The 27,313-nt window shown below is 35.6% G+C and overlaps 1 protein-coding gene across 2 annotated transcripts in view; it reads right to left on the reverse strand.

The window, feature by feature from the left end:
* Positions 1 to 870: 870 nt before the first annotated feature.
* Positions 871 to 27,313, reverse strand: part of HMMR (hyaluronan mediated motility receptor) — a 39,946-nt gene continuing 13,503 nt past the window's right edge. For both annotated transcript variants that reach the window (XM_040630320.1, XM_008692405.2), the window contains exons 6-18: positions 26,159 to 26,245; positions 25,968 to 26,068; positions 23,823 to 23,897; positions 23,515 to 23,690; positions 22,955 to 23,103; positions 18,881 to 19,095; positions 16,709 to 16,825; positions 9,614 to 9,760; positions 9,177 to 9,329; positions 8,974 to 9,073; positions 8,118 to 8,294; positions 2,615 to 2,777; positions 871 to 1,707 (exon numbers count right to left, since the gene is read on the reverse strand). In XM_040630320.1, the coding sequence (XP_040486254.1) occupies positions 1,688 to 1,707; positions 2,615 to 2,777; positions 8,118 to 8,294; positions 8,974 to 9,073; positions 9,177 to 9,329; positions 9,614 to 9,760; positions 16,709 to 16,825; positions 18,881 to 19,095; positions 22,955 to 23,103; positions 23,515 to 23,690; positions 23,823 to 23,897; positions 25,968 to 26,068; positions 26,159 to 26,245 (1,680 nt within the window). In that variant the 3' untranslated portion in view covers positions 871 to 1,687. The remainder of the gene's footprint in view (positions 1,708 to 2,614; positions 2,778 to 8,117; positions 8,295 to 8,973; positions 9,074 to 9,176; positions 9,330 to 9,613; positions 9,761 to 16,708; positions 16,826 to 18,880; positions 19,096 to 22,954; positions 23,104 to 23,514; positions 23,691 to 23,822; positions 23,898 to 25,967; positions 26,069 to 26,158; positions 26,246 to 27,313) is intronic.

The raw sequence follows: 27,313 nt of genomic DNA on the forward strand, positions 1-27,313 counted from the left end.
AATTCTGCAGGTTCGTTTCACTGTTGTTAGTTTGTTATGCAGAAAAAAAAAAACAAAGCCCCACTTGTCCAGTTTTGCTTTTGTTGACTTTTGGTATCATAACCAAGAAATCACTGCCAAGACCAATGTCATGAAGCTTTCCTATCATATTTTCTTCTAGCTGTTTTATAGTTTAAGATCTTTGAGATGATTTTTTTGGGTATGGTTCATTGTTTTGCATTTAGATATCCAGTTTTCCCAACACCATTTGTTGAAGACACTATCCGATCCCTACTTATATTCCTGGCACTCTCAACTAGTTTCTGGATTGCTCACAAAGGGAATTTGTCTGTGTATTACTGCTAACTCGGTATGTTTATGGGTGGGGAGGAAGGTCCAAGTCTTCTATTCTGTCATCTTGCTGATGTCATGCCTCAGCATGGTATATCTTTTAACACTGTTTTATGGGGCACTTGGGTGGCTCAGTTGGTTAGGCTTCTGCCTTCAGCTCAGGTCATGATCTCAGGTTCCTGGGATTGAGCCTCACATTGGGCTCCCTGCTTCTCCCCTCCTTCTGCCCCTTTCTTGCTCACTCTTTTCAAATAAATAAATAAAATCGAAAAACAAAACACCTCTACTTTTCACCTATTTTTGTCTTTACATTTGAAGTGCATTTTTTTCTAATTTCTACATTTCTTCTGAACTTGTAGCTTATAATAGCATACCAACTTTGTAAATCAGTTATTTTAGATGAAGAATCACCACTTTCTAAATAATATACTACCATGTGTGATTCTGGGTACAAGGTAGGGAGAGGAGAGCAGAGATAAGAAATAGACCTTAAATAGAACCATTAATATAACTTAATATAATACAATTTGAATAATGGGGTAAATGACTTAATGTGTGGTTTTATTTCATATTATACAAATATCAATCAACCAGCCAGTAGTCAGATGCCAAGAACTCTAAGACAAATTCTCTTGAGGATAGTTTCCCAGATTTTTTAGTGTATCTAACAACTGACTGCACAGTTTGTTAAAAATGTAGATTTTCAGGCTAAACTCCAGATTTTAATTTAGTAGGATTGATATGGAATCTAGGAATCTACAAATTACTGACCAACTCAGTGACTCTGATAGGAGACAAAGAGATTACTATGGAGTTAGACATATCCTTATTTCTTATTTGAACTGGATAAATGGATGATGGATACGACAGAATGAAAATTATTAGACAATCCAAGTAGAGGCAAGAACAAGCCAAGGTGTTTTAGTCTAGCTTAAGAGGTTCAGATTAGAATAGCCCTCTGGTATCAAACTAAAAAACCTACAGATTAGAATCTTGAAACCATCTAAGGTTTCAGAGTAGGGAAATAATAATCTGACAAATTTTTAAAGGAATATTGATTGGATGGGATGAGTTGTAAGTTGGAAAGCCAGCAAGAAGGTTTACAATGAGGTGATAAAGGTAAGCATCAAGGAGGAGGTACAGACAATAGAAAATAAAATGTCAGAAGTCATACTGGTAAAAAATATTGAACTTCCCTTCACATACCTAAAAATAGGAAGTTAATATTAAATACATTAAAAATATTCATTACAAACATAATAACAGCAACAATAATAATAAAAATAATAAGAATGAAATAATCTTTAACAGGTCTTTCAGATGTTTACTTGATTCATTCTTGAAACTCCACAGGAGCTCAACAGCAGTTTGTATTGCCTGGAAGAATTATTAAAAAGAGGTATTAGTATTCTAAGTTAAAACGAATCTATCAGTCATTATAAACTAAAAACAGGCATTTCCTATCTTCTATATGCATGTTACATTCTGTAGCATAATCACATTTCTTTTTTTTTTCAATTTCAAATTATTTTTTTAATTTTTATATTTTTTAAAAAATATTTTATTTATTTGACAGCACAAGTAGGGGGAGCGGCATGCTGAGGGAAAGGGAGAATCAAGCTCCCAGCTGAGCAAGGAGCCCTATGGGGGGGGCTTGATCCCAGGACCCTGTGATCATGACCTGAGTTGAAGCAGACGCTTAACCTACTGACTCACACAGGTGCCTCTTAAATTTTTTAAAGTTTTATTTATTTAAGTAATCTCTATACCCAATGTGGGGCTCGAACTCATGACCCTGAGATCAAGAGTTGCCTGCTCTTCTAACTGAGCCAGCCATGTGCCCCACATAATTATATTTCTTCATTCACCATCTCAACCAATTTTGATTTATTGTCAAATATAAAAAGATTCATAGTCAAAAGAGAAAACTTTATTTCTCCACAACTACAAATTCGACATTTAGGTTAAAATTTTAAGGGTATGACAGAGGGAACAATTCTGGGGGTGGGGTGGGGTTGGGTGGGTAGGTAGGAGCAAAAAAGTCAGACAAGGCTTCAAGGAAGATGGGACCTGAACTGGGCTCGGAGGTGGGATCTAGATATGTGGAAAATAGAGGGTACGGAAGGAGGAAAGAAAAGGCATTTTACACAAAAATCTTAGTATGGATTTTGTACATCAGAAATTGTCAAAGAATTCTCACAGTTCATAAAAATGGATAACTTGTGAAATGTTGTGAAAGCAAATCCAAAGGAAGATGTCACCTATACATTTATTAATTTCTTACCTTCTTTCAATGGTGTTTTGAGAGCAAAATTTTCTTTGCTTTCATGAAGAAAAGCCTTTGAAGGATCAAAGTGTTTGATACCAAGAACTTTATTCAATTCCTCCTGAAGTTTTGTCTCACTTTGTTTTCTTTTAGCAAGCTGAGAGCGGAGTTTTGACACCTCCTGTGTATGAAAAATATAGACAATAAACAATAATTAAAGTTCATGTTGGCGAAATGTGTTATCCATGTTACTGACAAATTCCAAAGTTGCTCATGTACCAAACCAAAAGGCAAAAATCACTACTAGATACAGGCTTTAAGACTACAAGTTACAAAATGACTCTGAAGGGCTGTCACAAAGGAGATAATGAGACATTTAAATCTTCTTGCCACTCTACAGTTACAAAGCTATGTTTCTGATAAAAATTCATCTCCAAATTAAATGCAGAAGTCAACCTCTGGCGTGACAGCAGGAAAAGCTCCACTAACCGGCTTCCTAGTAAAACTAAAAATTATAAAAAGCCAACCATTTAAAGTCTATAAAAATGGTCCTAAGGCAAAACCGTCAATGAAGAAACATATACTCAAGCAATTCTAGAAAAATATGGTAAAAAAAGGCAAGGGTCTGTGGTATTTGAAAAGGAACCCTGCTCCTTTTTCTCAGCTCCCAGTTTAGCAAGGTGAAAACCTTACACCAGACAGCTACAGTTAAGAATATGGGGCCCTCTCTTCCCCCAGCACCCACTCAGAGGCTTTTCCTGCCAGGAATAGGACATCAGCATTTCTCATCTCACCCTCAGCTACCTGTTGCTGAGGCTATGTCCCAAGTAAATGTGGCTGAGAGGTGAAGGATCCTTTCTTCCGTAGAACAAAGGGCTCTAACTTAGGAGCTGTGTGCTGAAAATGCTGGGACCCTGATCACCTTTGCCCTGGCTCATGAGGTGATGATACCATGCCAGGAAAGGCAAGCTTAGAGAACCTCAGGCTGTTCCCCTTTCCCTCCAAGTCTGCCAAGCACTCCGTTCCTAGACCAGATGTGTCACTCAGAGAAAAGCTTGCCATTTTCTCCAACTTCAGCTCCAGAGCCCTGTCTCAGAGATTTAATTGGGCGGGGGGTGGGGGGGCGAAGTAGACTATAAAATGCATAGGTCCTAACTTCTTGCCAAAGGGGCTGATTTCACTTGGAACAGAATTGATAGAAGTTCAAGCTGAAGGGTGCTGTGAATAACAGTAGAGCAAGTGGTGTAAGGGAACTGGGAGGTGATTCAAAATATAGGCTGAACTGTAGGTTTAAAACTGGTGAATAAGACAGCTGGGAGCAGCCCTTCTGGAGTCAGAATATAATCACTGACCTCAGACACAATTCCAATGAAAGAGCCAGAATTTAATTGGGTGAGTTTGTAGAGCAAACTCCAGGGCACTGATGAAAATAAAAGAACAATAAGCAACTAGTTCTCTAGCAACTAGCAGAGTTTAACAAGTGATCAGGGAAGTAAAGGAAGACAGCCCTACCAAAATCAGTGTCATGCCAGGGTGACTGTGGGCATATTAGCAACATCAGAGGCACAACACTACTGGGGGTGGAGAGAAGGAATAGAATTCACTGGCACAATCCAGCCAATAACAACAAATGAACAAGAAAACAACAGGCCTAGGAGAGGGCTGTCACCAGAAGTGCTATAATATGTAATCTAAAATATCCACTATCTGACAAAAATGTACAAATACACAGGAAAGCATGACCTATACACTGGAAAAAAGTAGGGAACAAAAACTGCCTGTAAGAACAACCAGATATTGTACTTATCCAAAAAAGATTTTTTTTTTTTTTAAAGATTTTATTTATTTATACGACAGAGATAGAGACAGCCAGCGAGGAGGGAACACAAGCAGGGGGAGTGGGAGAGGAAGAAGCAGGCTCATAGCAGAGGAGCCTGATGTGGGGCTCGATCCCATAACGCCGGGATCACGCCCTGAGCCGAAGGCAGACGCTTAACCGCTGTGCCACCCAGGCGCCCCCCAAAAAAGATTTTAAACTAGCCATTATAAATATATTTTACAGAACTAAAGGAACCAAAAAAAAAAAAAAAAAAGTAAGAATACTCAAATTACTAGAATCAGAAATGAAAGGAGGAATATAATGACTGACCTTGCCAAAATTATAAAGATTACAAAAAAGTACTATGAACAGTTATATACCCATAAATCAGATAACTTAAATGAAATGGACAAATTCCTAGAAAGACACAAACTACTGAAACTCTCTCAAAAAGAAAGTCAATATGAATAGACTCATAAGAAGTGAAAAGATTGAATAGTAATTGAAAACTACCCGCAAAGAAAACTGAGGTCCGGATGGCTTCATACTGAATTCTATTGCACATTCAGTGAAGAAGCAATACCAATTATTCACAAACTATTTCAAAAAGTAAAAAAGACAAAATCTTTCCCAACTAATTTTATAAGGTCAGCATTACCTTGATACCAAAGCCAGAAAAGATATTACGTATTTTCTGAGCCTGGGTGGCTCAACTGTGTAAGCGACTGACTTTGGCTCAGGTCATGATCCCAGGGTCCTGGGATTGAGTCCCGCATCAGGCTCCCTGATCAACGGGGGGCCTGCTTCTCCCTCTCCCTCTGCTGCTCCCCCTGCCTGTGCCCTCCCGCTGTCAAATAAATAAATAAAATCTTTAAAAACAAAACAAAACCTATAGACCAGTATCTGTTGGAGATATGGATGAAAAAAATCCTCAGCAAATATTAGCAAAGTGAATCCAGCAACATATAAAGGGAATTATACACCATGACCAAGTGAAATATATCAGAAATGCAAGGTTAATTTAATAAATAAATTTAAAAAAGAAATTAATTTAAGAAATCATATCAATAGAATAAAGTCACGTGATTATGTCATAGACACAGAGAAGGCATTTGACAAAAATTAACACATTTTCATGATAAAAACACTAAAAAAACTAGTAATAGAAGGAAACTTTCTCAACTTGATAAAGAGTGTCTAGGATAGACCCACAGCTAATAGCAAACTTAATGGTGAAAGTATGAATGTTTTCCCCCAAATCAGGACCAAAACACGGATGTTCACTCATATCACTTCTATTCAACATTGTCTGGAAGTTCTACCCAGGGAACTTAGGCAAGAAAAAGTAATCAAATACATTGTCAGAAGAGAAGTAAAACTATTCTCTATTTACAAATGATCTTCTATACAGAAAATCCTAAGGAAGCCACTAAAAAACTATTACAACAAATAAATGAGCTCAGCAAGACTGAAGAATACAAGACCAGTATACAAAAATCAATCTGATTTCTATACACTTGCAATGAACCACCTAAAAATGAAATTAAGAAAACAATTTCATATACAATAACACTAAAAAGGATAAAATACTTAGGAATAAATTAACAAAAGAAGTACAAAACTTACACTTTGAAAATGCCAAAACATTGTTGAAAGAAATTAAACATCTAAATAATTGGAAAAACATCTCACGTTTGTGGATCAGAAGATGTAACATAGTTAAGATGGCAATACCCCAAGCTTATCTACACACTCAACAAAATTCCCATATGAATCTTAAATGACTTCTTTATAAAAGTTGAATAGCTGGTTCTGGAATTCATATGGAATTGCAAGGGACCCAGAATAGCCAAAACAATCTTGAAAAAGGAGAAAGTAGGATGATTCACGCTTCCTGGTTTTAGCACTTATTACAAACCAACAGTAATCAAGACAGCAATCAAATGAAAAATACATTTGAGAGTCTAGAAATGAACCATAAATAAACGGTCAACTGATTTTCAACAAGGGTGTCAAGACCATTCACTGGAGAAAGAGTAGTCTCTTTACAAATGGCATGAGCACAACTAGATACCCACATGCTAAAGAATAAAGCTGGACCCTTACCCCACACTGTATATAAAACTCTCAAATGGATCAATGACCTAAATATAAAGCTAAAACTGTAAAACTCTTAGAAGAAAACAGAGATAAATCTTCATGACCTAGGATTTGGCAAAGGTTTGTTAAATGTCAAAGAACAGGAAACAAAGGAGAAAACTATTGTGCTTCAATGAACATCATTAAGAAAGTGAAACGAAAATGTACAGAGTGGGAGAAAATATTTTCAAGTAATACATCTGATAAGGAACATACACATATAAAGAACTTTCATAATTTATTAAAAAAACAAACAGTAATCCAATTAAAAATGGGCAAAGGACATGAATAGAAAGTTCTTCCAGAAAAGATATACAAATGGCCAATAAGCACATAAAAAGATCGTCAACATAATTAGTTATCAGGGAAATGCAAGTCAAAAACCACAATTAGGTATCTCTTCACATCCACTAGTATGGTCAGGATGAAAAAATCAGGTAAAAAGAAATGTTGGTGAGGATGTGGAAAAACTGGAACCCTCATATATGGCAGGTGGAATACAGAAAGATATAGCTGCTTTGCAAAATAATTCCTCACATGATTAAACATAAAGTTACCAAGTTACCAAGCAATTTTGCTTGTAAGTATAACCCAAGATAAACCAAAACATATGTCCACACAAAAACTTGTACATGAATGTTTATAGTAGCATTATTCATAATAGCCCAAAGGTGGAAACAAGTCAAATGTCTATCACTGACAAATGGATAAATAAAATGCGACATATCCACACAATGAAATATTAGGTCATAAAGAGGAATGAAATACTGATACATGCTATGACATGGACGAACTTTGAAAACACTGTTAATCAAAAGAAGCTAGTCACAAAAGACCACATATCATTTGAGTGCACAAATAGGAAACATTTAAGAATAGGGAAATTTATAGAGACAGAAAGTAGATTAGTGGTGGGAGGAGTGAATGAGGAGATAGGGAGATGACAGTTAAAAGGTAAGGGGTTCCATTTTGAGGTGACAAAAATGTTCTAAAATTGACTGTGGAGATCATTGTGTATCTGCGAATGTACTAAAAACCACGGAGTTGAATACTTTAAATGGGTGAATTGTATGGTATGTGAATTATATCTTAATAAAGCTGTTAAAAAGAAAAACTTAAATGCTTAACTATCTTTTTCTTAAGTAATCTCTATGCCCAATGTGGGCTTGAACTCATGGCCCTGAGATCAAGAATCACCCATTCTACCAACTGAGCCAGCCAGGTGCTCTAAATGCTTAAACTATTTTTGAATGCTGCTTATCTTTATGATATTTATTTATACCAAGGACTTTACTATTTTGCAAATAGAAATGGATGTGTAAAGCTTTACGAACTCTTCCAATTACACTAGTGATTTCCAATATACTAATGAGGTAGTTGGAAACCTGAGAACATTAATAGCCATCTGGTCAACACTCTAAAATAAATCCATAATTCTCAGATGGATGTTCCTCTATAAACTTAGTTTTTTCTGATATCAAAGTCCTTCCTTAAATTTTGTAGTTGGAATAACAAATGCCCCACCCAAATACTTTCAATAGAACAAAGTGTTATTTTACAAACCGATTTGAGTTGGCTATTTTCATCTTTCAGTTTCACAACATGCTTGATTTTTTGCTTTAGATTTTGATGACCCAGTAATTTAGCATACGAATCTCTTAGTTTATTTAGTTGTTCCTGAGCTGCACCATGTTCATTCAACAAAGCCTGTTTCTCTGCTTCAAACGCATCCAGTTGTAGCTGAAAAAGAGTTTTTTTTTATAGACTTAGAAATGTTAAATTTACTTGTCTCATATAAACTACAAAGGAAACTCAATTACAAAAAAAGAAAAAAACAAAACAAACGATGGATGAAAACAGATCATGCTGACATATTCTCAGGGCTCTCCATAAATTCTGTGAGACTCTTTAAAAAAACTTTTGTGTATTTCATTTCCCAGATCACTAAAACAGAGGGAAAGAACCAGGGAAAGAAGGTCAGCTAGCCAGCCTAATCCGTCTATCAGCTGGATCACCGTATTCTAACCAATACTGTCCTCCCACTTTTTTAAGTGCTGAGATTAGCATTTATCCTTTTTTATTTTAAGATCAGTAAATTAATTTGAGAAACACGGAAAGATCCTAACAAAATTAAGGATCACGGATTAACATAAATTATCAAAAATTTTATCAGGAGAGCCTTCTAAACTATTAAGTCTCTTACTAGAAGGTAATTATTAGCCTATAAAGACGACACAAAAAATGTATGCATAATAATTTTTAGAAATTTATAAGTCTCCTTTAATAGGGAGTTAAATTAGCACTGTAAATGTACAGCAAAATGATCTTTCAGAAAAATCAAGTCACTGTGGTGATTGTGACAGGGAACACAGTGAATGCCAAAAACAAACACAAGTGAGTATAGTTTCAACTGACAAACCTGAAAAGGTTTTGTTTTATTATATAGTTCTTCATAAAGGAGACGCCACTTATTCATTTCCTCAGTTAACTCTGCCACTGTGTTTTCTTTTCCAGCTTTTCTGTAAGGGGAAATCAAATTTAAAAACATAGTGTATTAGGAAAAGAGTGTATTAGAAAAAATAACTGAGGTTATATGGCAGTCAGGTTCTAAACCTAGATTACCTTGCTTCTTCCTCTTCCAGTTGTTTCTTTGACTCTTCACCTTGTTGCTTGAGTTGGTTCTGCAAATCAGTTATTCTTTTATGAGAAGAGACTGTGATTTCTTTAATTTCTGCTTCTTTAAGTGCTGACTTGGTCTGCAGATCTAGAAGCATCCTTGAGTTTGAGAGAAGAGTCCACTAAATATTTTATAGCCATTTGATAACTTTCTCCCTTTCTTTTACTTAAAAAAATAAATGAAACAAAACAACTCAAGGGACTTTCCACAAATTGTACTTTTTTTAACTGTGTAAACTCTTAATTTGCAACTGAAGATCACCCAAAGCAAGTCATGAAATTACAATTCCCTGCATCACTTAGTAGCTGGCTTTCAACAACATTAAGTTATCTTAATGGTTCTAAGGCTACAAGTACGGGCAGGTTTTAGTTCTCCCACACACCTTGCATATTCTTGATTTGCATTCTCAGTTGCCAATATCTGACGGTGAATGTCCTCTGCACTTTTCTCGGCGTTGGCCACTTTTTCCTGAAGTGATGAGTTCTCCAGCTTAAGATCTTCTATCTCACTAGCTGTTAATGCTTTATAACTTATTCAAAGGAAAATAAAAAGTTGAAGGATTTTTCTAATTAGTGTAAGCATGATAAATATACAGCTCAGTTAATATTTTATACAGTTTAGGGTAACACAAACAAAACCTTATAAACTATGCATTTACACAGGTAAAAATTCAGTATTCTGAAGTCAGTATTAATGAGCTTATATGGCATATGCTGTTCGTTCAAAGAAAAAAAATTGAGTGCCTACTATGTGTACTATGTATATCAAACATGAAAATTACTCCAAAACAAATAAATATATGATCCCTGCACCTACTGTCACATTTATGGTCTTGTGGGGAAGACAGGGAAATGCCTCTCCAGGTCTTCGCAAAAAAAATGGGAAAATATATGTACAATAAAATTTGTGTTATGAAGAAAACTAGAGGGGCGCCTGTGTGGCTCAGTTGGTTAAATGCCTGCCTTTGGCTCAGGTCATGATCTGAGTCTGGGATGGAGCACAACAGGGCTCCCCGCTCAGCAAGGAGTCTGCTTTGCCCTCTCCTTTGCCCCTCCCCCACGCTCTCTCTCTCTCTCTCTCATAAATAAGTAAATAAATAAATCTTAAAAAAAGAAAAGAAAAGAAAACTAAAGAGCACCTTAAGCTGGCAAAACAGGGAAACGTACTGTTTTTGGTGATTCAGAAAAGGCCTTTCTGAACCTATAGTTAGGCTGAGATGTGATGGGTAAAGCAAAGTCAGCTAGGGTTCAGGTGAAAGTGTTTCAGAGGGAAAAGCTGCATATGTGCTCTGAGGCAGGTAGAACACAGTGCAGTAAGAGATGAGACTGGAATGTAATGAAGAAGAGATGCGGAGCAGAAGCCAGAGGCATGAGGCCGGTCATCACTGCGGTGCACGCACATCAGCCCAGGTGAGTGGTAAAGGACGGTTAGACCAAGGACTTGGCCATAGAAAGATGTGAAATCTCTTTTGAAGGCAGAATTGCAAATTTTATGAAATAGGTTGGATGTTGGAAGAAAGGGAGAGAAAATGATTAAAGAAGAGTCTCAGATTTATGGAATGAGAAGCTGGGAAGAGGGAGATGTGACTGACTGAAATAAAAAGGAATGAGGGAGAGGTAGAAAGAGACAGAAAGAAAATCAAGAGTTGTTTCGGACAGGTTAATGTTACACGGTAGGGAGATGTCTACTTGGAGATGTCAAGCAGGCAGCTGGACATATGGGTAGAAAGCTGAAAGAAAAGATTTGGTTTGAATAAATAAATTTTAATGCTGTTAGCATCCTGATGGTGAGTGAAGTCACGGAATGGCTAAAAACTTCCCAAGGCACAATTTTTCAAAGTAGCAGGAAAGGCAATCCCTTCACAGGGTTGAAAACAGTATTAAAATATAATTCATATTTATACTTGGATATATAAATTAGAAATATATATACACATATACATTATACATACACATATACATTACATGCAGATTATTCACATGGAAAAACAAAAATAAATTTGATCCCTTTATCACTGCACACACAGAAATCTGTTCTAGATGGAAAAATGAAACTTAAAAAATGAAATACCTTTACGTTCTTGGATAGAAAGAAATTCTTTTTTTTTTTTTTTTTTAAAGATTTTATTTATTTATTTGACAGAGATAGAGACAGCCAGCGAGAGAGGGAACACAAGCAGGGGGAGTGGGAGAGGAAGAGCAGGCTCCCAGCAGAGGAGCCCGATGTGGGGCTCGATCCCATAACGCCGGGATCACGCCCTGAGCCGAAGGCAGGCGCTTAACCGCTGTGCCACCCAGGCGCCCCGGATAGAAAGAAATTCTTAAACTACCCACAAACATGTTCTTATAAAAATCTATAAATTCAACATTAAAATCAGGACACCAGAGTGGCTCAGTTGGTTAAGTGTCTGACTCTTTTTTTTTTTTTAAAGATTTTATTTATTTATTTGACAGAGAGAGAAACAGCCAGAGACAGAGGGAACACAAGCAGAGGGAGTGGGAGAGGAAGAAGCAGGCTACCAGCCGAGGAGCCTGATGCGGGGCTGGAACCCAGAACACCAGGATCACGCCCTGAGCCAAAGGTAGACGCTTAACGACTGCGCCACCCAGGCGCCCCAAGCGTCTGACTCTTGATTATGGCTTGGGTCATGATCTCAGGGTTGTGGGATAGAGGCTCCATGCTCAGTGGGGAGTCTGCCTCTCCCCTCCCTCTTCCATGTACTCTCTCTCTCAAATAAATACATCTTAAAAAAAATATTAAAACCAAGAATTTCCATTCATCAGAAGAAACCATAAAGAAAATGAAAAGATAAGCCACACTTTGGTAGAAGATATTTGTAACCCACATTGCTAATAAAAACTTTACAATCAGGAAAAGATAGTAATCCTACAGAGAAATGAATAAAAGTCATATATAAGCCTTTTATAGAAAAGGGAAAGTGGGTTATCCCCAGGAAAAAATCATTTTACACTAAGTACACTGGTAAACTTTAAGAAATCTAACAGCTTTGGAAAGGAAGTAGATCAATGGTTGCCAGTACAACCCCTAGTGAAAAGTGTATTCTCCCTGCCACTTTGTAAAGCAATTGGGCATTAAATTTTAAAGTTAAACATTCACATTTATAGGACTTCAGAGTAATTCTTATACATGTATACTAGGAGACTACAGAATATTCCTAAGAATACTATTAATAATAACGAAAGATTCTACAAAACATTTAAAGAATTAATACCTATTCTTCTCAAACTATTTCAAAAAATGTAAGAGGAAGGAAAACTTGCAAATTCATTCTGTGAGGCCGGTATCACCCGGGTACCAAAACCAGATAAAGACCCCACACAAAAAAGAGAACTACAGGCTCATAAGAGAATTATTGCTCATAAATATAGGTGCAAAAATCCTCAACAAAATATTAGCAAACTGAATCCAACAATACATTAAAAAAATTAAACACCACGATCAAGTGGAATTTATTCTCGGGATGCAAGGGTGGTACAATATTCACAAAGCAATCAACATCACATCAATAAAAGAAGGATAAAAAACATATGACCATTTCAGTAGGAGCAGAAAAAATATTTGACAAAGTACAACATCCATTCATGATAAAAACCCTGGGCAAAGAAGGTCTAGAGGGAACATACCTCAACATAATAAAGGCCTTATATGAAAAACCCACAGCCAACATCATACTCAATAGTGAAAAACTGAGAGCTTTTCCCTTAAGGTCAGGAACAAGACAAGGATATCTACTCCACCACTTTCATTCAACATACTACTGGAAATCCTAGCCACAGCAATTAGACAACAAAAAGAAATAAAAGGCATTCAAATCGGTAAGGAAGTGAAACTCTTACTATTTGCAAATGACATGACATTATGTATAGAAAACCCTAAAGACTCAACCAAAAAACTACTAGAACTGATAAATGAATTCAGTAAAGTCACAGGATACAAAACCAATGTACACAAATGTGTTGTATTCCTATACACCAATAGTGAAACAGCAGAAAGAGAAATTAAGAAAATACTATTTATAATTGTACCAAAAATAATATCTAGGAATCAATTTAACCAAAGAAGTCAAAGATTTGTACTCTGAAAACTATAAAACACTGATGAAAGAAATCCAAGATGACACAAAGAAATGGAAAGACATTCCATGCTCATAGGTTGAAAGAACAAATATTGTTAAAACATCTAAACTGCCCAAAGCAATCTACAGATGTAATGCCACCCCTATCAAAATACCAACAGCATTTTTCACAGAACTGGAACAAATAATAGCAAAATGTGTATAGAACCACAAAGACCTGAATAGCCAATGCAAACTTGAAAAAGAAAAACAAAACTCGAAGTACCACAATTTCAGATTTCAAGTTATATTACAAAGTGGTAGTAATTAAAAGAGTACGGTACAGACAAAAATAGACACATAGATCAATAAAACAGAACAGAAAATCTGGAAATAAATCCACAAATATATGGTCAATTAATCTTGGATATAGGACGAAGGAATATACAATGGGAGAAAGACAATTTCTTCAACAAATGGTGCTGGAAAAACTGGATAGCTACATGCAAAGGAATGAAACTAGACCACTTTCTTTCACCAAAAATAAACTCGAAAATGCATTAAAAACCTTAATGTAAGACCTGAAACCATAGAAGTCTTTGAAGAGAGTATAGGCATTAATCTGACATTGGTTGTAGTAATATTTTTCTAGGTAGGTCTCCTGAGGCAAGGGAAATAAAAGCAAAAATAAACTATTGGGACTACATCAGAATATAAGGTTTTGGCACAGTGAAGAAAACAAACAACAAAACTAAAAGGTAACCTACTGAGTGGAGAAGATATTTGCAAATGACATATCTGGTGATGGGTTAGTATCCAAAATATATAAAGAACTGATACAATATCTAAAAACAAAGAGTCCAATTAAAAAATGAGCAGAAGACATGAACAGACATTTCTCCAAAGAAGAGATCCAGATGGCCAAAAGACACATGAAAAGATGCTCAATATCACTCATCGTCAGGGAAATGCAAATCAAACCTATGAGATATTACTTCACACTTAATCAGAATGGCTAAAATAAAAAACACAAGAAACAAGTGTTGACGAGGATGTGGAGAAAAAGGCACCCTCTTGCACTATTGGTGGGAATGCAAACTGGTGCAGCAACTGTGGAAAACAGTTTGGAGATTCCTCAAAAAATGAAAAATAGAAATACCCTATGACCCAGTAATCACACTACTGGGTATTCTCCCCCTAAATACAAAAGCACTAATTCAAAGGGATACATACACCCATATGTTTATAGCAGTATTATCAACAATAGCCAAACCATGGAAACGACTCAAGTGTCCATTGATAGATGAATGGATACAGAAGATGTGGTAGATATATACAATGGAATATTATTCAGCCATAAAAAAGAAACAAAATCTTGCAATTTGCAACATGGATAGAGCCAGAGAATACAATGCTAAGTACAGTAAGTCAGAAAAATACTGTATGATTTCACTCATGTGGAATTTAAGAAACAAACAAGCAAAAATAGAGACACAGAGAGAGAGAAACCAAGAAACAAGACTTTTTTTTTTTTTAAGATTTTATTTATTTATTTGAAAGAGATAGAGACAGGCAGTGAGAGAGGGAACACGAGCAGGGGGAGTGGGAGAGGAAGAAGCAGGCTCCCAGTGAAGGAGCCTGATGTGGGGCTCGATCCCAGAACGCTGGGATCACGCCCTGAGCCGAAGGCAGACGCTTAACGACTGAGCCACCCAGGCGCCCCCAAGAAACAGACTCTTAACTATAAAGAATAAACTGATACCAGAGGGGAAGTGGGTGGGGGGGGTGGGGGAAATAGGAGATAGGGATTAAAGAATACACTTATCATGATGAAAAAAAAAAATAAAAGAAATGAAACGGCACCCAAAAGCCCAAAGTGAGAATGGGTAAATTTTGGTATATTAAGAAAATCAAATATTCTACAGCAGTTACTATGAACAAACTATAACCTCAGTCAACGATGTGATTCAATTCTTGAAACATACATAATGCAGAGTGTAAAGACAAATCTCAGGAAATGGCATACAGCATAATGACATATTGGGAAGGTTCAGGAAAAAGGCAAAATTACATAAGATACTCCTATGGATATACATGCTATAAATTTATACACAGAAAAAAAGGAGGAAATAATGTAGGCTTTAAATGGTATTATCTGTTAGTGGAAAGCAGGCAGATGGGATAGTAGAGGAACTCCTATATAATACCAAGTTTTTGAAATCTTTTGGCTTATAGGTCTGATTGTTTTTTATTGGCTCATGCATGTTGACTTTATCTTTATCCTTTATAATTTATGTGTTGTATACCTTTTGTATTTATTAAATATAATAAAATAGATATAAGAAAAAGAGACCTCATCCCCAAAAGCTCTAAATATAATAAAAATGTTTATATCAATATGCTCTTGGTGTGAGATACACACAAATTTCTTAAATTATCCTCTGCAATTTGTAGTTCCCCCCAAATAAACTTTTTTTTTTAAAGGGAAAATAATGTAGATAAAGGGATGAAGATGGAATAGGAAGTGAGGAAATGGATACAGTAGGTATAGAGAGTCTTCTATCAAGACAAGCTATAAGGATGAGTAGAATTTTGGATTAAGAGGGGTGCTGGGAGTGAGAGGTGTTGCTGGATAGCTGCAGAAGGAAGTGGGGGGGGGTCAAAGCAGTTAATAAAATTTATGTATTTTAAAGATTTTATTTATTTATTTGAAAGAGAGAAAGAGCATGCACGAGCAGGCGGGGGAGGGGAGGAAGGGACCGAAAGGGAGGAAGAGGAAGAGGGAGAGAATCCCAAGCCGACTCCATCTTGAGTCTGGAGCCCGAAGCGGGGATTCCTTTCATGACACTGAGATCATGACCTGAGCCGAAATCAAGTCAGACACTTATATGACTAAGCCACCCAGGTGCCCCTAAAATTTATGTGCTTTAAGATAAAGCACATTAAGATAAAGCACATTAACATGTTTTGATATTGATTGAAACAAATCCGGTAGAAAGGCTGAAAAGGACAAATGGAATAATGTTGCTGAAGGCTAAAAGACTGGAACGCTTCTCCTGTAACAGGTGGGAAGATAGGATGAGCATAAATTACAGGTGTGCTTACAGGTTTGGTAATGAGAGAAAAGCTTTAGAATTCTTCATGAGGAAAAAGATAGTGTCAGGAGAGTAAGACAGAATGCCAAAGGTTTGAGAGTGCATGAAATTTGAAGGAGATGGCAGGAAAGGAAATTTGTATACATAGTAAGATTACCAGGTAACCCTAAATGCCCATTTATGGTTGGTCATTATGGAATTTAGAGTAATAGCAACCACTCTATTTGTGTCACTTTTTTCAGATTTCACTAAACATGCCTCCCCACTCATATTATATTTAAGAGTGCAGGCTCCCAATAAAAAATACCTTTCAAATTGAGCAGTAACTTCTCCAAGGTTTTGCACTGTACTATGATACTTCTCCTGCAAAAGCAGGGTGGCCTGACTGTGAGCAGCATTAGTTTTTTCCAGTTCAGCTTCTTTCCTAAGGAACAGTTAAAAGATAAAAAACACTAATTACAAACCATTATTGTAAGAAAGGGATTAGTATTTACCTTCTGACACCGTGAATCATGTGTCCAATGTCTGCATCTTTGTATATACTCCTGGATAGCTTAGATCTAATTTTATGACCTGCTTCTAATAGCACGTTTATTTATGCACTAACTTCTCTGCTGGCTTCATCTTATCTTTCCTGCCCTTATTTTACTTTTTTTTAATCCTAATTTACTCATTTCTAAATTTATCTTTCAATATTTATGTACTAATGTAGGTAGTTAAAACATTTTTTTGGAAGAAGGAGGGTAAAAAGACTCTAAATCCTAGTAGCAACCGTAACTAAAGAATGTGAAAAATTACTAGATAAAAAGCACTTGGATTGAATAAAGTCTCTGCATTTAAACATTTAAGAAATACTAAATGTCTTCACCTATACTTGGTATTTTTTTGAAAAAGGAGTTTATAGGACTATGTAGATTTATTTTATTTCAGTAATCCAGATAATAAATTATTATTCAAAGATTTGATAACTTATTTGGTAGATTATTATTCACTTACAGGCTAAGTCAGACACAGAAAAAATAAACAACTAATCAAATTCCTTCTACAATGAGTAGAGGATTTAAAAAATATACACACCAACAGCTGAAAGCAATCATATAATAGTAAAGGATTTATGACAAAAATATTCTCTTCCCTGCCCCATGGAGATATCACTTTCAATTTTCTTAGTTTTTCTCTTATGCCTAAAATTTCTAGGCTGGAAGGGACCTTAGAGATCACGTCATTAAAACCCTTTTATTTTGTATCTAATGAAATAGAAAATTAAAGAAATTAGAATTGTTTTGCTTAGAATTACAGACAGAGCTAGTTAGCAGATCCAGCAATAAAATCCTTATCTCCTGACCTCTGTACCCAATTCCTTGAGTTAAAATAAATGATTGTCTCAACTTTCTTTCCTCCCTGAAACTGACATCATCTGCTCAGTTTCTTAAAGAGCCTGTTCCCTGAGACTGGCTCCAGTATAGAACAATTCCCCTAATTAACACTTTGGTACTGCTCCCCCACAAAGCAGGCATGTATAAAACCTTCACATCCTTTTTATCACTGATCACCATAAGAAAATGGAAAAAAGATTTTAGTAAAAATATCCAACGGGAGATACACAGTTGTAAGATACATTACAATTCTGTAGACTCATGTATAAGTTCTTGGTTCCTTGTCAGAAATATTTTTAGAAAGGAAATCCCAAGGATTCAAATAACATAATTATTTTAGTTACAACTTGAACTCAAGAATCAACCTGGATATTCTAATTTAAATAAATGCAGTGGAGAAGGATGCATAATGTAATAAAAATAATATGGAATTATAATTAAAAGTCCAAGGGGTGCCTGGCTGGCTCAGGCAGTCGTGCATGTGACTCTTTATCTTGGGGTTGTGAGTTCAAGCCCCACATGGGCGTGGAGCCTACTTTAAAAAAAGAAAAAAGAAAAGTCTGAGATCTCTTAAATTTCTTATTTTTGAATGTTTCCCTAATTTGTTTTTTTTTTTCATTTTGCTTTTTTGATTGCTACTTCTGAGTGCTTGTGCTCCCTCACAAAAGGTAATTAAAGGTATAACTTACGCTATGTAAGCTATGTACACAATAAGCGAAAAATGGAAATGTTTCTTATTCAAGGGTAGAAGTCTCACCTTTTTTGTCCCCCTAAATGTGTTAGTGTTATAATGCTGACATCCAATAATTTTAGGCAACATACAAGCAGTAAAGGAATCCCATATTTTGGTCACTTGTTTATTAATATCCTTTTAAACTTCTGGCCTTAAAAAAAAGAAAGATGCTATATGCTTCTGACTTTGGCTGTCATACTTGTTTGCATACACATTCTATAGGTATACTTTACCTCTGTCTACCTACTTGTAAAATAATTCCAACCTCACTTAGTCGAATGATTGACATAAGAATCCTGCGAGAATGTACTGGAAAACATCTTTTTAACATCCGAAGTCATATTAAACATGAGGTCTTATTAATACAAACCCTTTCAGCTTTTCTTCTAGGAGTTTCAGTTCTTCAGCTCGAGATTTTGTTTCCTCTTCCAACTGTCTGACTAGGCTTTCAGCTTGTTCCTCCTTTTGCTGTAATTTATCTAGCTCATCCAGGGCTTGCTTTAATTCTTCCTCAAAGAGATTCCTCTCTTTCATCATTTCCTCTTGAAAAGAACATAGCTTCTGTTGAAGACTGGAGGACAATTCCTACATCCAAACAGAAAACCACTGAAATAATATGAAATGGCAGCATAAGGCTTTTACTAAGCACAAAAAAAAATGTACAGATAATAAAGTATGAATACTAAATTTAAGAGCTCCAAAGAAACTTGAAAAATACAGATATCACCTGCATGTTGTCATGGATTATATCCTATACCGTGTTAACACTGTGGTAAATGTCATTTCAGTCTTTTTTTCTATGCAACACACACCCACAATATATTTCTTGTAAAACTAAAATTATAATTTACAATTGACTTTCAGCGTATATTTTTCTCAGATAATACTATATAAAAAGTATACTATGATTTCAATAGTATACAAATGTATTTTAAAGTTATACAATATACAAATAAATCACCACTGTGAAAAAATTCTAACATACTGAAGAAGACACAAATAAATGGAGAGCTAGTCTGTCCTCATGGATTGGAAAAATTAATATTGTTAAAATATCCATACAACCATGGCAATCAGTAGATTCTATGCAATCCCTATCAAAATGGGAATTTTCACAGAAATAAAACAATGCTAAAATTCATACGGAAGCACACAAGACCCTGAACAGCTAAAGTTATCTTGAGAAAGATGAACAAAGTTGGAGGCATCATGCTCCCTGATTTCAAACTATCTTATAAATCTATAGTACTCAAAACAGTATGGTGTTGGCATAAAAACAGACACATCGATCAACAGAATAGAATAGAGCCCAGAAACAAATCCACACATATAGTCAATAAATTTATGATAAGAGAGCCAAAAATATACAATGGGGAAAGAACAGTTTCTTCAATAAATGGTATTGGGAAACTGGAAAACTACAAGCAAAAGAAGGAAGGTGGACCCACTATCTCATACCATAAACAAAAATTAACTCAAAATAGATTAAAGACTTGAATGTAAGACCTGAAACCATAAAACTTCTAGAAGAAAGCAGGCAGTAAGCTCACTGACATTGATCTTGGTGATGATCTTTTGGATATGACACCAAAAGCGAAGGCAACCAAAGCAAAGATAAACAAGTGGGACTGCAGCAAACTAGAAAGCTTCTGCATAGGAAAGGAAACCATCCAGAAAATGAAAATGTAGCCTACTAAATGGGAGAAAATATTTGCAAATCATATATCTGATAACAGGTTAATATCCAAAATACACAGTTCAAAAGCAAAAAAACCCAAACAATCTGATTAAAAATTGGGCAGCAGATGTGAATAGACATTTCTCCAAAGACATACAGATGGCCATGAAAAGATGCTCAACAACACAACATCAGGGAAATGCAAATCAAAACCACAATGAGACTCAGAATGGTTATTATCAAAAGGAAAGGAAACAGGGTTGCCTGGCTGGCTCAGTTGGTAGAGAATGTGACTCTTGATCTTGGAGTCATGAGTTCAAACCTCACGGTGGGCACAGAGATTACTTAAAGAAAAAAAAAAAGGACAAGAAATAATAAGTGTTGGCGAGGATGTGGAAAAAGGGAACCCTTGAGCACTGTTGGTGGGAATATCAATTGGTACAGTCACTATGGAAAACAGTATGAATGTTCCTCAAAAAATTAAATATAGGACTGCCATACAATCCAGCACTTCCACTTCTAAGTATTCATCTGAAGAAAATGAAAATACAAACTTGAAAAGATATATTCACCCAATGTTTCTATCAGCATTATTTATAATAGCTAAGATATGAAAAAAAATAAAAGTCTACTGATGGATGAATGGATAAAGAAAATGTGGTATATACACAATTGAATATTATTTAGCCATAAGAAAGAAGGAAATCTTGCTATGTGTGATGCTGTAGATGGACTTTGAGGGTATTGTAATAAATGAAGTAAGTCAGACAAAGAAAGACAAATACTATATGATCTTATTTATAATATATGGAATATTAAAACAAACAAATAAAAAACCCAGGTACAGAGAACAAATTGCTGGTTGCCAGAGGCAGGAGTGGGCAAAATGGGTGAATGAGTCAAAAGGTATAAACTTCCAGTTATAAAACACTTTAGTCATGGGGATATAATGTATAGTGGTGCCTTTAGTTAACAATACTGTATTGCATATTTGAAAGTTGCTAAGACAAATTTTAAATGTTCTCCTCAGAAGAAAAAAAATTCTGTAGCTATATATAGTGATAATTATATAACTATAACTATACTTATTGTGGTGATAATTTTGCAATATACACAAAAACTGAATCACTGTGTTGTATACTGGAAACTTATATACTGTTGTATGTCAATTTATACCTCAGTCAAAAACAAAAACCTGGTGTAGACATGCCCAGAGCACTTAATGAAAGAAAACAGAGCCCTTTACCTTTAAAAAAAAACGGTCACTGTAAATAAGCATTCTCTCCACCCTTTACACTCCTAACAACGCATTTAGGAGACACATCTCTTAGATACTAAGATACAAGAAAACATTTGAAAGGTCTGCCAACAATAACTGCAGTTTGCCAGACTGGATGGCAGAAACAATAACAAAAACCAAAAAGAACCCAAATAAAGTGAAAACTGCCTTTGACTATACCCCACCCCAATCTTAGTTTTCTTATTGTAGAGATAAACACTAGTTCAGTATACACGCCTTCTGGTCTTTTTCTATACCTTTATATATTTAAAAAATATATATATATACACATACACATATATATATGTATGTGTGTGTGTGTGTGTGTATGTATATATATACACACATGTATACACATACATATATATATATACACATGTATACATATCATATATATATATGATATAATTACATATGTAAAGGTCATTTAAAAAATCCTAAGAATAGTGACACCTGGGTGGCTCAGTCGGTGAAGCGTCTGCCTTCAGCTCAGGTCAGGATCCCAGGGTCCTGGGATTGAGCCCTGCGTCAGGCTCCCTGCTCAGCAGGAAGCCTGCTTCTCCCTCTCTCTCTGCCTGCTGTCCCCCTGCTTGTGCCTTCTCTCTCTGTCAAATAAAATAAATAAATAAATCTTTAAAAAAATTAAATTAAATTAATTTTAAAAAATCCTAAAAATAGTTGTTGAGATCTTCAAGTCAGTATATATAGATCTACTTAATGCCTTCAGTAGTTGCAGGTTGCCCAACAATATAATATTTCACATCAGTACATTTGAGTACCGATTTGCCACACTCTCACTAACGTGTGTTATATATTATCAAATGTTTTAATTTGTGCCAATCTTGTAAGGGAAAAACAATTATTTCTATTTCTTTAATTATTACTAAGGTAGAGCATCTTTTCATGTTTACAGATTATCTGAATTTCTACTTCTGAGAATTATGAATTTCCATCCTATGCCCATTTTTTTAGTGAACTGTTTTTCCAATATGTATTCTTTATGTAATCTAGATTTTTAAAAAATTGTCACTTTTGTTTCACATGCATGTAGATACCATTTTATAACATAACTGTAAATGCCCAAGTAGTAATATAACACAAAAATGTGCCAGAAAAGTATGTTCTTTTAAGATCTTATTTTTAAGTAATCTCTACACCCAATGTAGGGCTGGAACTCAGAACCCTGAGATCAAGAATCATATGCTCTACTGACTAAGCCAGCCAGGCGCCCCACCAGAAAATATTTTTAAACAATTGTCTTATTTTGGTTCATCAGCTGCTTATAGTTTTTTCACATTATCAATAACACTGTCATGAACATCTCTGCAGATAAATCATAGATAGGACAATTTACTCAGGATAAGAGTCTACAAATAGAATTGTTGGAGTGAAGGACATACACAATTGAAAGGTCTTCTGATACACGGGGAAATGTGTGACATATAATAAGTACAAGTTGTTTTCTTTTTTTATACATTGTAAGCTACCTTCTCTTGTTGCAGAAGCGAATCAGTCTGCAATTCTTTTTGTTGTAGTTTTTCATGTTCCTGTTTTTCAAGAATAAGTTTCTCCTTTAAGTTTTGCATTTCAGAATTTAGAGTTTCATCCCGTACTCTAGCCCTGTTGACAAGGTCTTCTATAAAAGTGAAAAATGCTGTAATTAGATACTAACTTTGAGAAACCTGATTTTCCATATTTTTTGCTATTAGTATGTACACTGATCAAGTATTTCCAAAGAAATAAAGCCAAAACATAACTCTGAAGTTTGTATCATTTACTATATATATTACAGTACATATTCTATGGTATATAAAAAACCCTCCAAACCTGGTTCTGTATCTTCTCATTTTAAATGGCCACCCAGTGGGGAAGTCAAGAACTGCACCACTGTATGTATTTGAATGAAGACAAACAATATATTGAAATAAACAGAGAACAAACATTGTAAAAGATAAAAATTCTCATATAGAGAATACGATATTTATGTTGTTTACATAATTATTAAAAAATGTTCCTTATATATTGTACATATTACTTATCTAAATACCTCTTTCTTTTTCAAGCAGCTGACACTTAGCATTCAGGTCTTCTACTTGTTTAGAAAGTAAAACATTTTCCTCAAGAGACTGCTTAAGGCTTACAACTTCATGATTCTTCTCTTTCAGATTTTCCTCTAATCGGGCAATATCTAGCTTGTATTTTTCCACTTGATCTGATGCACAACTGCATTAAAACGAATTATTTTGAAGAGCAATAATTTAGGCACAGGGAAAATGAACTGAAAAAAGGATGAAATGATGTATTCATCATTATTCAACAAAATAAGGTCTAATTACAAACTACTGTTCATATTACCTAATTTCTTCGATGTATTCTAAGAGTTTTTCTGTTTCGGATTTTTCATCAATCTTTTCCTTCTCTATTGAAACACTGAAAAAAATGGCATATGTGAATACATACAATAATCACACATAATGCTTAATCTGTACCAAATACTGCCATATCAGATATGCTGTCTCTAGAGCCCAAATTCTTTTTCTTTAAAGTATGTGGGGTTTTTAAAAAGATTTTATTTTTAGATAATCTCTACACCCAATGTGGGGCTCAAATTTACAACCTTGAGATTAAGAGTTGCATGCTATACTGTAGCATCCAAATTTTTTTTTTTTTTAAAGATTTTATTTATTTATTTGACAGAGAGAGAGAGACAGCCAGCGAGAGAGGGAACACAAGCAGGGGGAGTGGGAGAGGAAGAAGCAGGCTCCCAGCAGAGCAGGGACCCTGATGTGGGGCTCGATCCCAGAACCCTGGGATCAGGCCCTGAGCCGAAGGCAGACAGACGCTTAACGACTGAGCCACTCAGGCGCCCCATGTAGCATCCAAATTCTTTTTTTTTTTTTTAAAGATTTTATTTATTTATTTGACAGAGAGAGAGAGACAGCCAGCGAGAGAGGGAACACAAGCAGGCGGAGTGGGAGAGGAAGAAGCAGGCTGCCAGCAGAGGAGCCTGACGTGGGGCTCGATCCCAGAACGCCGGGATCATGCCCTGAGCCGAAGGCAGACGCTCAACGACTACGCCACCCAGGCGCCCCAGCATCCAAATTCTTAACCATTAGTTTATGTGACCTCTCAAGTTGACAATTTAAAATATACAAATAGGAAACTGAAGTTTTTTTTTTTTAACTTTCCAAATAAATTCTGATAAAGGGCTATGATGATGAGAATTATCACCTATAACATCCTGTTAGAAATTATCTTTCTTGTAGCTTTCCTGGCTTCCCTACCCACTACATACAAAATAAGCAACATAAAGCCTTTGTTTCAGGTTGCCTTTAATCCAATTACTCATGTGTTTAGCTCCTCCAAACAATTTAATTTAAAAAATGAGCAAAAAACGTAAATAGACACCTTATAAAAGGATATATATGAACGGTCAGTGAGCACAGAAAGAGAAGCTTGACCCTTATACTAACACAATTATAAATGAGACACTACTTCCTACCTACTAGAAAGACCAAAATCAAATAGACTGACAATATCAAACCTTGGAGAGGAAGTGGAACAACTGGAACTATCATACATTGTTAAATGGGACTGTAAAATGCTACAACCACTTTTTGAGTTTTTTAACACATTATACATATACTACACTACCCTATGATCCAGGAATTCTAATCCTAGATGTTTATTCAAGAGAAATAAAAACTTATGTCCACAAAAAGACATGCATAGCAGTCTTATCCACAATAGTCCGAAACTGGAAACCCAAATGATGATCAACAGAAAAACAGTAATCAAGTGGAGGTATATTTAAGTAGTGGAACACTACTCAGAAATAGAGGAACAAATTATAATACAACATTGTAGATTAATCTCAAAACCTTATGTTAAACAAAAGAAGACACACACACACATACTGATAAACATCCCCCAAAAGGCCAAGCTCATTATGATGATGGAAGTCAGAAAGTGGCTTCAGGGGTTGGGGACATCACAGTGGGGAAGGGCAGGGGAGCAGGAAGGGAAAGAAAGGAATTTTCTGGAAGAATGGCAATGTTCTCTATCTTGTCTGGGTGGTGATTACAGAGGGATATACAATTATCAAAAGTCATCAAACTGAATACTTATGCTCAGTATATTTTTTTGTATGTAAGTTACAGCTCAGCAATAAAAAGAAGGCTAGGACTGTGCATTAATCACAGCTTCCTATATCAATATTCCTCCATTTTGGTCTACCATCTCCATAAGATGGTGCTACTACAAAGATTATGAGGCCTTTCCTCATCCTTTATACAGAAGATGGACAGAATTGAAACATTTATACATCTTTTCGGCATAAAATGTTTGGGAATCATCAGGGCTCAGTTGAAGAAGAGAAATAGGGCAAGCAGGGAGCAATGAGATAAGCGTGAAGGAAGGTTCAGTCTCAGTAAAGAAGAGCAAGGTGAAAGGTCAGTCAAGAATTAGTTACACTTAATAATTTCTTTTTTAGTCACTCACAGTTTCCCCTCAAGTTGTGCTATTTTCCCCTGAGACGCCTCAAGATTCTTCTGAGTGACCTGCAGCTTCACATCCATGCCTTCCTGTTTAGCCACCATACTCTACACAACAGAAATATCTGTTTTAGGAAATGAGAGTTTGTTTAGATACCCAGATCCACACACAGCAACCTCACCAAAGATATCACTCACCCTCATCTTTGTCTCTCTTTTGTTTCTAAGTTTCATTAACTCGAGGCTTAGAATTCTCATAGTCTTCTGGTTACTATCTTCAGAAAACTAAGTACAAGAAACAAAAAATTCAGAAATATTTTCTATTAGGTCCTATATAGAAATAACAGAAATATTGACTTTTCTCTTATTGGGACTATTGTTTACCTACATTAAAATCTGGTAGAGAAAATAGGCTTTGACCATACCAGGATAACTGATTTTACACTATTACTATTCTTTTTTTTTTTTATTTTTTTATTTTTTTATTTTTTTTACACTATCACTGTTCTTGTCTCTGTTTTTGACTAATGTGACTTTCTGGTTTATTTATTTAATTTTTTTGGAAGGTTTTATTTTTAAGTAATCTCCACCCAATGTGGGGCTTGAACTCACAACTCCAAGATCAGGAGTTGTATGCTCTTTCAGACTGAGCCAGCCAGGCGCCCCTTTCCGGTTTATTTTTGAAAGCAGCTTGGGTGGTCACCTGCAAGCCTCTACAACAAGCTTCTTGGAGAGGATTCTGTCAAAGGTGCTTGCTTAACAAAATGCATCTGAAATGCCTGATCTATTTTGAAATATGTAGACTATAGGGTCCATCTCAGGCCTACCAAATCAGACTCTCCCTCAGTGGGGACCAAGAATCTGCTCCCTTCCCCAAGCTTGATTCTTATGCATCCTTGCTCCCTTTATAATCAAAGAGCTCAGCACATTACAGGCCCTGAATAAATGACTGTTATTAAACTGAACAGTGATTTACAGCCTCCTTCTACTTCTGACAAAAGCAGATGACCATGTTATGTCCTTTAAGATCTATTAGTATGTTAATATTAATAAACAAAATTTATCTACTAAACACATTTAGTCCACAAATTTATTCATTTCCCACTTCATTTCCAAAAGGATTTGAGATGGAGGCCTGCAGTTATGCTATTATTTATTTCAGAGAAAGATCTTTAAAGTGACTTCTAGATGTAAATTTTGCAAGTTTTATTTACGGCCTTATTTACTGGGGGTGACTTTGAAGAAGGGTGAGAAAATGCCAGACATTAAAACAAAAGTAACTTGTTTGTTTATCACCTCTTGTATGTCAGGTATCATAATAAAAAAGACAGTGATAATTCTTCTTGGAAGTGG

Source organism: Ursus maritimus, unplaced genomic scaffold (assembly GCF_017311325.1).
Source record: "Ursus maritimus isolate PB19 unplaced genomic scaffold, ASM1731132v1 scaffold_15, whole genome shotgun sequence".
Taxonomy (NCBI): domain Eukaryota; kingdom Metazoa; phylum Chordata; class Mammalia; order Carnivora; family Ursidae; genus Ursus; species Ursus maritimus.